Below are 12,153 nucleotides of genomic sequence, written 5' to 3'. Positions count from 1 at the left end.
AACGCTCCTGCTCTGAAAGTATTCAACGCGGGCCACTATGCTGATAACGGAGGAAGAGGAAGGCTTCCTACGATGGAAAGACCAGGTGGAGAGGGACTTGGCTTCACTTGGCATTTCCAATTGCCGTCAGTTGGCACAGAATAGAAATGACTGGCGCGCTGTTTTTGACTCGGCCAAAATCTCTTAGGCGGTTACAGCGCCAGTAAAGAAGACGAAGAAGAAGTTTAGCTTCAAAACTTAAAATAATTTGCGACAAATCAAAAACATATTTATTCTTTCCTTGTACAGACAAATTCAAGTTTTGCAAATGTTCCATCATACCGGTAAGAACATTAAGTCAGAAAGCCATTTTTCATTCTCCAATTGCGGGTAATGTTCCGATCTCAATTTGCGTATGGGTATAAAAAAGAATAAAATAAAAAAACAACACAATGGAATAGAATGTCCAAAGAAATATGTGTTTTAAAAAGTAGAAAGAGCCAAAATGTTCTAAGCGAAGAGAGAGTAAAAAGAGCCGCGCATTTCTACGCAAAGAGCCGCATTTGGTTCAAACGTTTGCCCACCGTTGGGCTATAGGACTGCATACTTATAACTCCGGTTTGAAAATACTACATGATTTCCAACACAGTTAGAAACGTGAATTTATATGTTTATGTTATAATACTTATGAGCAGGGAACGGATTTTTAGGACCTAAAAACCTATAAAAAAGGCAAAATAAAATAACGAAATAGGCTGGAAAACGCAAAATAAAATAGCGAAAGAAAAGGCACTAGGTATTGCAAAAAAGGCAAAAAAAGGCAAAACAAAATAGCGAAAAAGGCAGGAAAAGGCACTAGGTATTGCAAAAATAGCAAAATAAGGCACTAAAAAAGACTGAAAATACGAAGAACAATTAAAAAAATACATTTATTTTAGAAATGTTTATATTACAAGTAAAAAGAGAAAAACTATGAATAGTTTCATTATATGAAAAATTTGTACTTTGAATCTTTGACTATTTTATCCTTTCGAGTTTCTAACTCATAAAACTTTAATCTGTATAGTTGAAGTAACATTGAACCACAAGATGCATTTTGAAGTTTTCTGGCAGCATTTTCATTCGATTTTCGCGAAAAAAAGCTTTGAATGTACTAAATGTGCGCTCGACGTAAGTTGATACAAGTGAAGCCCAATTTAAATATGGAACTTTTGAAACGTTCATATTATCAGGAATAAGGGCGTTTTCCTCGCCCTTTACTTTTATCCACACCCCTTATTGTCTCCAAGCCTACGTTAGCTGAGAAAACGGCTTTGAATTTTTCCAACACCAATATGGCAAGAGGTCCCTGCGCTTCTATAAGCCGCATGGACATGTGTATTAGGGATGTCAATCCCGGGATCCCGGGATCCCGGGATCACGGTCTTTTTTAAGTCCCGAATATCCCGGGATTAGTCGATTTAAATCCCGGGATAGCTGGAAACAATTTTTTTGTTAGCCAATTAAATTTTTATCACAAATATCCCCTCAAGGGCAAAACAAGAATTTTTTGCAACCCTTAATGCTATAATTTCTTTAAGATCGCATTTCCATCAAAAGAAGGAATAATTTTGCTTCGTTCAAAATGGAATAGGTGATGCACTTATATATTTATTATTTACTTAAATGTGTTAACTTTTTTATTATTACTTAAATATTCTGATAATATCTTAAATTGATCTCAAACAGTGATTTAAAAAATTTTATATTTACATAGGCAGTTACTGCCATGATACAAAAAACAAGGTAGTTCCATTGTCACTTTTCCGTCGCCATATTAACAACCTGACAATTAAGCAGATTGTGACATTTCGTGCTACCATACCCAACAACTAAAATACTTCAAATTTTCTTATTAATTTTTTGTCGATTTAAAAATCTTTGTTCTTAAGCATAGTATTTTATTCCTATTTCACGTGAAAAGCTGTTAAATTGCATATAAAACTTCTTTCTGTGAAACAAGTGTGAAATTCGACAACATTTCCTCAGCAAAGTACTATTCTGTTCACGCTGTGAAAAAACTTGCAACATTTTTGCAAAATGAAGCTAGCAACACAATTTTCATGACATTTTTAAATACACATGTACATTTTAAATTGTGTGAAAGCTGACAGTTTATAGAATTCAGTAGCGGCGAAAACAATGGGGGGTTAAGTGGTTAAACCTTACCCAAGCCGATCGTAAATCTTGCGACGCAATTTCAGCTTATGCCTGTCGGTCTTGACAAGAATGTAATCCCTCAAGGTTTAGCTTAACATGGTTCTAGGGATACACCCTGTGATGATGTTACTTTCCAGAAGGTTTCGCGCCCGTTTTTCTGTACATATTTCCATTGGAAAAATGCCTCATCTCAGTATGCTAGGTAAATGCTTCCAGAGGTATCTATGCATCACCAGAATTTTAGTTTATATGGCTTATACCGCGAGCTCTCGTAGCTGGCTACGAGATCGTTTTCATATATCCCCATTTTTCATAGGTTTGGGATTGATTTCATTTACCTCTTTTCCAAGTTCTACGGTGGCACGCTGCATTTTCCAACAAACCCATATTTTTTCACGAGCTTGAGATTGACTTCATATACATACATATATCCATACCAAGTTCCAGAACTCTACCATAAATACTTCCAGAGATATGCACTATGAAAAATTCGATTTGTATGGGAGGTTCCACACCCCCTTTAGATAACGGTTTTGTTTTAGCCTATAACCATTCTTGGAAGATTTTTGTCCGAAATTTCAAAAAAATCGACATGGCCGGTATGGGCATTGTGACTCCTCAAAGGAAATGAACTAATGATTGCAAAAAATGAAATCAAACGTCATAGTTGACCAAAAAAGAATATTAGACTTCATTCTCTCAACTTATCAGAATGTAGAAAAGCTAAGAAATATATAATAAGATAGGATATATTAAAACAGCCTCCAAAACATTTACTAAGGACGCCCCTGAACTACACAAATCAGTTTGATTGAAAATTTGTTTTTATCTATTTATTTTATACTTCACTTTTGTGTGTTTCAAAACTTCATGTGAAAACAATATGTGTTGCTGGAAAAATTTCGCGGCCCATGGATCCCAAAGTAAATTCCATTTGCTGTTAAATGGACAAAGACAATATGTATTAAATAACAGATCGAAATGTATAATTTCAGTGTCTGAATTATATCAGAATCATCGTATCCGATATAGAAAACTACATTGTGAAATAATCAGATGATCATGAGGACACTAAAAAAATTTTAAAATATGTTCACTAAAATTGTATTAATATTAAAATAATGATTTGGCAAGTTTGTTATCGAATTTAATGTAAAATTTAAACGTTTTTAAGATAAGATATTAATTATTATTAAAAGGAGAATATTAACACAACTATTTTATTTATAATCCCAAATTAAGAATATAAAATCTCCCACACCAAAAAACTTACAATGGGGTAACGCCGCTTCGAATTTTTCACAATTGAGCAATTGTCAAAAATCTGATTTTTAATCAAAAAGTTGTTTAATGAAACTACCTTCTTTTTTTGTATCATGGTTACTGCTGTACCAAATACAGTCACTTACAAAAATATTTTGTATCGATTTTTTTGCAATATTCAAAATATTTTTCATGGTATTTTTTGTTAATTAAAAAAAATATATAGCTCATTTTACAACAAAAATCATGTAAATCAAAATTTCACACTTTAGAGAAAGTTCGTTTAAGTACACCAAATTATCATAAAAATATCAAACTTTTTAATCATAATTTTTACAAAAAATTCTATTATGCAGTTTTATAGCCCATTCAGTTTAATACAATAAAGTGCAATTTTAAAGTTGCTAAAAACTCGCTTGATTTTTGAATTTTTTTTTACTGACGATGTTGTTATAAGTCCCTATAACGAATTTTTTTGTGGCAAAAAAAAATTATAAAATGTCAACGGGATGTTTTAGCAACTTCAAAATTGCACATACATATATATTTTTTTAAATTAACAAAAAAAATACCATGCAAAATATTCTGAATATTGCAAAGAAAATCTATGCAAAATATTTCTGTGAGTCACCGTATATGCATTTGTACTTGTAGTACAAAAACTGTGTTATAAATTAATGAGGATATGTACATACATACATATATGTTTGTCAAATTTTATGTTTTTTTTTTGTTGATTGAAAATACTGATTTATCGCCTTAATAAATATGTAAATGAATTACAATAAATTGTACTTTTTTTGTTATATCATCTGATTTAAAATACTATAATAGGATGATTACAGATGTGTTGCACTTTTGCCTGAATTTCGGGACAATCCCGGGATCCCGGGATTGTATTTTCAGATCCCGAAAATCCCGGGATCGACAAAACCCTGAAAATTGACATCCCTAATGTGTATATTTTTTAATCTTAAAAAAAAATTGTAAATGCTGTAATCAATTTTTTAAAGGTAGAAAAGGCAAAAAAAGGCAAATATCTTAAAAAAAGCAAAATAAGGCAACATCAAATGTGTATATATGGAATCAGGGAAAGCTAAATCGTGGACATTCTTAATCGAATATACTCTATCTCTTTAGCAGAAAAAAGGCAATTTCCATAAAATCCGTTCCCTGCTTATAAGCCATCCTTAAACAAAATATTTAGGAAAAATATTAAGCATGAAAAACAATGGTAAATATTCAAAATTCTATTAATTCTTATTAGATGCCGGAGAGTCTGTGTATTACATTTCAATGCATTTAATACAATTTAACGCTGAGTTATCACAAATAAGTATTCAATATATCACTGTTTTTCTAATTTTTTTCACACGACTTAGTTTAGATATTTAATTATAAGTATCACAGAAATACCCTTTGTACGTAACAAATATAAATTATTTTAAAGATAAGGGTTTTAGAAAATGAAGAAATAACTGACACTTTAAGTTCTTAATTTCAAAAGTAAATTAGTGCNTACATTTCAATGCATTTAATACAATTTAACGCTGAGTTATCACAAATAAGTATTCAATATATCACTGTTTTTCTAATTTTTTTCACACGACTTAGTTTAGATATTTAATTATAAGTATCACAGAAATACCCTTTGTACGTAACAAATATAAATTATTTTAAAGATAAGGGTTTTAGAAAATGAAGAAATAACTGACACTTTAAGTTCTTAATTTCAAAAGTAAATTAGTGCAAAACAAATAGCTCATTAATCATAAAATGAAGTATTTTTTATTTACAAAATTGTATGCGTACTTATTTAATTAAATAGTATTTAAAGAAAAGGCTATATACTAAACTTCTTGGAACCAGCTCAAAACTAACCGCATTTGTTCTAGCCCGGAAGTGACCCTTTTTGAACTATCAAGGAACTGTTGTTATATGAACTGTCTCAGAACCATCTAAGCCAGAGTCAGTTCAGAACAAGTTCAAAAGTTCTGCAGAGGGCGATAATTGTCACTTCGTAGGACATCGGCGCAAGTTCTGAACCATTTTGATTTGCTGCAGGGTTCATATCTACTTATGTGTGTATGTATGTATGTACATACATACTTATATACATATACAATATTTATACATATGCACATTCTACAACTATGTGTGTATGCATGTGAAAAAAATTTTGTCGATGCCCTGCAGTACGGGGAAGCGACTACAGGGCTGATGAATCGGTAGCTACCTGGTAAACTCCGTCAATTACCGACCGACTACTTGCAGTGTATTTCAGCGATTACTTTTACAAGGCAATGTCCTAGGCGCTAGTCACCATCGGCTCTCTTTGCACTACCGGGGTTACTAAAGCAGTCGAAATATATGTAGGAATTAGGTGTCATTAAGGTGTTCCTCAACGCCACTCTGGAATCCCTATGATGATTTCCTCTCGCGACGGATAGAAATGATCCAGAAAAAATTCACGCGATTTGCGCTAATCGAATTAATTGGGCTTGTGGTCCATGTCATCATACCCCCACTTGTGCCTCGACCGGCGTCTTTATTAGCGTCACGAACGGTGCCCCACTTGTTCCTCTAATGGCGTCTCTACCGGCGCCTCCAACACCCTTAGGTCGAGGCCACGCAATGAGCGGCAAAGCGGCGAGCGGCTGAGCGCCGCCATACAGAAATGAAGTTCAGTGCCTGGCCACTTCAATAGTATTTCATATGTTCTAATTTTAAGCCGCTCAGCCGCTCATTGCGTGGCCTCGACCTAAGGGTGTTGGAGGCGCCGGTAAAGACGCCATTAGAGGAACCAGTAGGCGTGGCCTTGGCCTTACTGGTGCTTTTAATGGGGTTCCGTCATTAATGGTACACGTAATGGTATCTTATCCGAGGAATCAACTAGGTTTACAAGCACTGGCGGACAGGAGGTCATATTTATCCATTATGTTTGCTTACAACACTTAGTCAGGAAGAATACGCTGCCAAGAAATCCTCAATCTCTATTGCGAATAAATCATCTACATACACAAATTCGCAGCTGCAAACTTTTTTAGAAGCTATATATATACAAGACCTTATATGCATGCAAGCCAATAGCTAGAATTATTCGTTTATTTAATTCTCACGCATAAATTTTAATATGGGATATATAAGTTTAAACTGGAACTGTTAAAAATTTGTAATTAATGTACCTTCACGCGTATAATGAAAACTATTTTAAGGTTAAATGACAGTCTGTAAGAATATTTACTCTGTAGACTAATTGAATTGAAATAAAAAAAAAAATTATAAATTAATATTTACATGCATTTTTAGAAATGGCTTCGAATGCCGATACAAATTACCAGTCTTTAAATGAAGGTAATCCCTTCCGCAAGGAAAATGAGGAGTTCCGCATACAAGATCACGATGATACTCCAGGAGATAGTGGAATTATGATACATGTAGTTCCCGAAACAAATAAAGGTAAGATTAAAACATGGTCATATGCGCAAATCCGAAAAATAGTCAACCAAAAACATTCATGTATTTCGAATTCCCCCGTTTTTCAAACACATATGACAAATCTAAAAAACAGGTAACCTTTGCGTTATTTAGCTTTATTTTCATTGTTGTAAACTATACCAAGCTGGTTGCTTTTGGATATAAAACCGTGCGACAAAAACCAAAAATTTTTAAAACACACGAAAAAATCAATATACTCACAAAACAAGGAGCCAAATATTGGTTAACTGCGTTTTTAATTTTTCTCTCTGACGTCAGGATTTTTTTAAAGTACTTTGAAATTTAGAGATATGATTGAATTAAAAAAATTATTTAAAAGATTTGGTGCTTTGTAGAGTAACAATATGGGTATCAATTAAAAGGAAAAACTCTGTAGACTTGAAAAAAAGTTTCACCAGGACGAATAAGTGTTGAAAATGATGTATTGTGGAACGAGATTTTCCGTCATCCCTTGTCAAATTTGGTTTGGAGACAAACCGGTTTCGGCGTTGTGCCATCTTATGAGAACGAAAAATGACACTGAAGATGGCACAACGCCGAAACCGGTTTGTCTCCAAACCAAATTTGACAAGGGATGACGGAAAATCGTTCCACATTACATCATGGTGGAAACACCAACAACGAAAATGAGAATGTTGAAAATGTCCTTTTAAAACTTTATCTACTATATTATCAATTTCCAATATTTATTTTTGAAAACAATATATGTCAGGGACTAATATGTAAACCACCACATCCTCGAATTTCGTCCTTCTAACTTTATTAGTTTTAGATAAAAAAAATTTACACATCTCTATAAGATATTGATAATTACAATATACATAAATTAAGATACTGGAATCATTACACTGTACAGCACTCGGCTGGGTATTGGACCAAACCAATTTTTTAAGAGATTGAGTCATAGGAAAAAAAGTAATTTCTCCGTTTTTCGAAGTTAGCCTCCAAAATCGAGATATGGGCCTTCGAAGTTCGAAATATGACCTTTGGTAAAAAATTAGTTTTTATTATTTGAAACCTCCCTTGGGCGGACACTGACCGTCAGTCATTTTTTGTCCGCCCAAGAGAGTTGTCCGCTGAATGGAAGGGAAGCTTATTTTAGAACTTTTTAATGTTTTAATTAATTGAATAGTCACTATTTCTTATTTGAATAAAAGATATTGATATTACATCGTTCAAACAAAAATGTGCATGTATTTTTTCAAAAGTGCATATTTCAGTTATGTGCTTAAGTACATATTAAGTAATAACAAAATAAAAATAAACATTACATTTCAGTCCATAAACTACATAAAACCATAGATTCATTACATAATAAACTGGGAAATTGTCGATTGACGTAAGTTTTATTTTTTTTTTCAGTGTCAGTACCTTTTTCATCAATAGTTTTCATGTTTTTATCAGTAACAAAATCCAACCAGAAGTCTAAATTTTCGGTCCATGTATTTATTATTATCTATTGTTATAAATCAGAGCTGCTCACTCCATAAGGACTTGTAGCACATTTTTTTTTGTTTTGCCCTGAAGTATAGGCACATATACAAATTTACACTTTAAATATAAAAAAAAATGTATCGCCCTCCCGTATGCCCTGACATATAAACACAATTCGTATGAAAGTGCCTGAGTTTCATATAGAAGGGCAAAGCAAACGCCCTCGCATATGAAGCTAAGGTACTCCAGGAAAATGTACAAATTTACACAAACAATTATAGAATCAAAAAATAATACAAGATATGTCAGCACTGAAAAAAAATGTATATTATAAATTGATTTAACATTCGTATTTACTGAACGTGAAAACGAAGTTTATTAAAAAAAACACATGGCGATCATTAAAGTGTGTAAGCGNCAATTATAGAATCAAAAAATAATACAAGATATGTCAGCACTGAAAAAAAAAGTATATTATAAATTGATTTAACATTCGTATTTACTGAACGTGAAAACGAAGTTTATTAAAAAAAAACACATGGCGATCATTAAAGTGTGTAAGCGCGAGATCTTTTTTGCAATTTTGAGTGCGAAGCGTACCTAGTGTATGTTGTGCTTTGTAATTATTAAACGAATGACGAAATATTACTTGCAATTTTGTAACTTGCCGTCAAAACTTTTTGGAAATTTTCAAAGGGGATATAGAAAATGATTGATTTCCAATCTGAATCCAACGCAGATCCCTGGGAGCATCACACCGCGTAAAATTGATAGGATTGCAGATATTCTTCCAACGTCGGATTGCAGAAAAAATAAATTTCGCGGCTTTGACAGAAAATGCCAATAAATGTGCGGCAAACTTCGCGCAAAAAATAAAATAAAATTATAAATTAATGTTGGAGAAACTCTTATCTCCTGTCCACCCTTGATTTAAGGTGCCCTCCTTAAATTTTATTGCATATTGCTTCAATGGTGCTATCATTTATTAACGCTTTAAAATGGGACTTTTATATGCGAGGAGTATCCCAATGATACGAATGAAAATGTAAAATTTGAGCTTGCAATATGTTGTAAATATGTCCAAGGATTCCTCCCACTAAACTTTGCGACTTTTCAGCCACTAGGTCGCTATCATTTCTTAACTATATTTTTCACAAATATGTATGTAAAGACTCCCATTGCTAACAATTTTCATTCACTAATCGTACAATATAAATAAACTTGTACTTTTTAGCTTCATTTAAATTACAAAAAAAAAATCTCATTGTGCACATAAATTTTGTAGATGTATTGTGATTTCACTTCAATATACAAATTTTGAGCAGCACTGTTATAAATTCATCAGATTCGGAATTGGATTCTCCAAGGGTTTCTGATAATTCAAATAACGAACCTAAACCACTGCGCAAACCAAACTAAATGTGTGCATAAAAATCACATTTTATGCGGGAAGTCCCCCTTTTCCATTTAGTAGTTCGCCTATGAAGAGATCTCGTCCGCTCAACGGAGGTTTTTGTTTGATTTGTTATGAAAAGAAATCTTAATGTCCGTTGATAAGATGTTCGCGTCCGCTCAATAGAGGTTTTTGTGTCAGTTTGTTCCGAAATTTATAGTTAAAACTTGGTATAGGAAAAAATGTCCGCCCAAGGGAGATGTCCTTCTAATAGAGGTGTCCGTTAGGAGAGGTTTCACTGTATATGTAAACTAGCAGAGCACCCGACGTCGTTCGGGGTAAATAAATCAAAATATAAAACAGTAGTACAATATTCAGTTCAGCATAAATTAAAGGAGACAAATTATTTTCTTTCTGTTTAAATTAAGGCATCCTTATGAACCATACTTTTAGCTTTATCGTGCTTTAACTACTATATATTTGTCATAATTTTCTGTACTTAAATATGCAGAAGGCAAAGTGACAAAATAAAAGAACGTCCGAAGTGTTCGCTGGCAAAAATCGAATGAATCTCTTATTCTGAAAATGGCGGGTCCTTTACAACGAGTCTTAATCGCTAGTTACAACGAGTTATCGCTACTAGTCTTAAAAGCTAGGGTTGCCAACTAATATTACAATAGTTACAAACAAGTTACTTAAACTATGACTTAAAGCTAGATACGTAAGTAAAAGCACACGTACATTCTACTCCTAAACCTTATCGACTCCTACAACTCGGCCGTCCTGACATTATAGAATCTCCTGATTCTACGACGTTAAAATGTACGCCGTGCTATAGTTAGTACTTTATTAACCTACAAACGACTCAGCTTCTTTTATTTATTTTTTTTTTTGTCTTCGCTTGTTCTATATTCGTACCACGGTTTTAAATTTGTTATAGACCAGGTGCCTCTGTAGGGTATCTGTGTTTGTTGAAGGGGTTGTGTTGTTGTTGTCTTCTACCACATACCGATCGGTTTTTAGAACTTCCTACACTCTGTATGGTCCTTTGAATTTAGGTACTAACTTGGTAGACGCTCCTACCTGCGAGCTAACGTTGAGTATTACTACATAATCACCTACGTTGAACTTGCGTGGTTCTCGTCGTTTGGCATCGGAATATTCTTTATTGTAAATTTGCGCTTTGCTTTGTACTGCCTTTGCTTGTTCCCTTACACTTTCTATTGGGGCAGGGCTTGGGTCTTGTACTGATTCTAACACATTTTCTCTGAGGCTATCTATGACTTTTCCTTTTTGCCTAACTCCGAACAATAACACGCTAGTTTGTTCTTTCGTTGCTTTGTGCACTGTATTGTTCATCGCGTCTCTGCTGATTCTAGTACTTTTTCCCACCCTATATCTTCTTCAGAGTCTATCATTTTTGCGATCATTGGACCTAAGCTTTTATTAACAATTTCAGCCTGACCATTCGCTTGAGGAGAATTTGTCGCTACTTTTATGTACTCAACGTTGTTACATTTTTAAAAGTCTCCAAATTCGTTTGACGTAAAGCATGTTCCCGGGTCCGACACTATAAACTTCGGTCTGCTATATGCTCTAAAGTACTCTTTTAACGCTAAGATTGCTTCCTTCGACGCTGTCGTCTTAGCTGAGTATAGACGGCAAATTTTGTAAATGCATCTACGACTGCTAAGACATGTTTGTACTTTGTGGACTTGCTGTGAATCGGTCCGTAGTGGTCAACGTGTATCATTTCGAAAGGTATGCTTCCTTTCGGTATCATGTGTAGAAGTCCCTCCTTTTTACCACTCTTATTCGAAAAGGCTATGCACTTTAGGCAGTTCTCGATGCGAACGGTTGCTTTTTTTAATTCCTGGGAACCAATAACTTTTCCCTATAGTTTGCACAACTTTGTCTACACCTAGGTGCCCCATCTCATCATGATACTTGTATAAAACATGCCTTTCCATGGACTCTGGCACGTAAAAAAGTAAGTCCTTGTCTCTTTTTCTATACACTATCCCGTTTCTCATTTCATAGTGGATGTTTTCTCTAAGTTCTAAATCCTCCTTTATCTTTCCTATTCGCTCATCTTTACTTTGGCATATAACTAAATTTTCTTCGAACGTATTTGCATGGATTACCAAAACATTATTTACCGTACTTAGTGCGTCAACATGCTGCATTCTCTTTCCTGCTCTATGTTCGAGTTCGTAATCATAATTTTGTAATTCCAGCGCCCACCTTGCTATCCTCGGGTTCATATCTTTTTTGTTGAGTGTCAAGGTCAGCGAATTGCAATCGGTAACTATTTTAAACTTTATGCCTTGTAGATATATCCTGAACCTTTTTAACGCATACACGATTGCTAAAGTTTCTAATTCGAA

At 33.9% G+C, this 12,153-nt stretch overlaps 1 protein-coding gene across 3 annotated transcripts in view; it reads left to right on the top strand.

Annotated features, from left to right (window-relative positions):
* LOC108358715 (autophagy-related protein 9A-like) overlaps positions 1–12,153 on the top strand; it is a 244,591-nt gene that overhangs the window by 31,845 nt on the left and 200,593 nt on the right. The window contains exons 2-3 of one of the 3 annotated variants that reach the window (XM_017610179.1): positions 6,751–6,798; positions 6,838–6,900. The exons of 1 other annotated variant lie outside the window; for it this stretch is intronic. In XM_017610179.1, coding sequence (XP_017465668.1) covers positions 6,751–6,798; positions 6,838–6,900 — 111 coding nt within the window. Of the gene's footprint in view, positions 1–6,750; positions 6,901–12,153 lie in introns of all 3 variants that reach the window. One more of the 3 variants, XM_017610178.1, reaches the window with a different exon arrangement.

This window comes from Rhagoletis zephyria, unplaced genomic scaffold (assembly GCF_001687245.7).
Source record: "Rhagoletis zephyria isolate East Lansing unplaced genomic scaffold, Rhagoletis_zephyria_1.1 Rzeph_scaffold_00287, whole genome shotgun sequence".
Classification (NCBI taxonomy): Eukaryota; Metazoa; Arthropoda; class Insecta; order Diptera; family Tephritidae; genus Rhagoletis; species Rhagoletis zephyria.
This window is presented reverse-complemented; position numbering and strand designations above follow the sequence as displayed.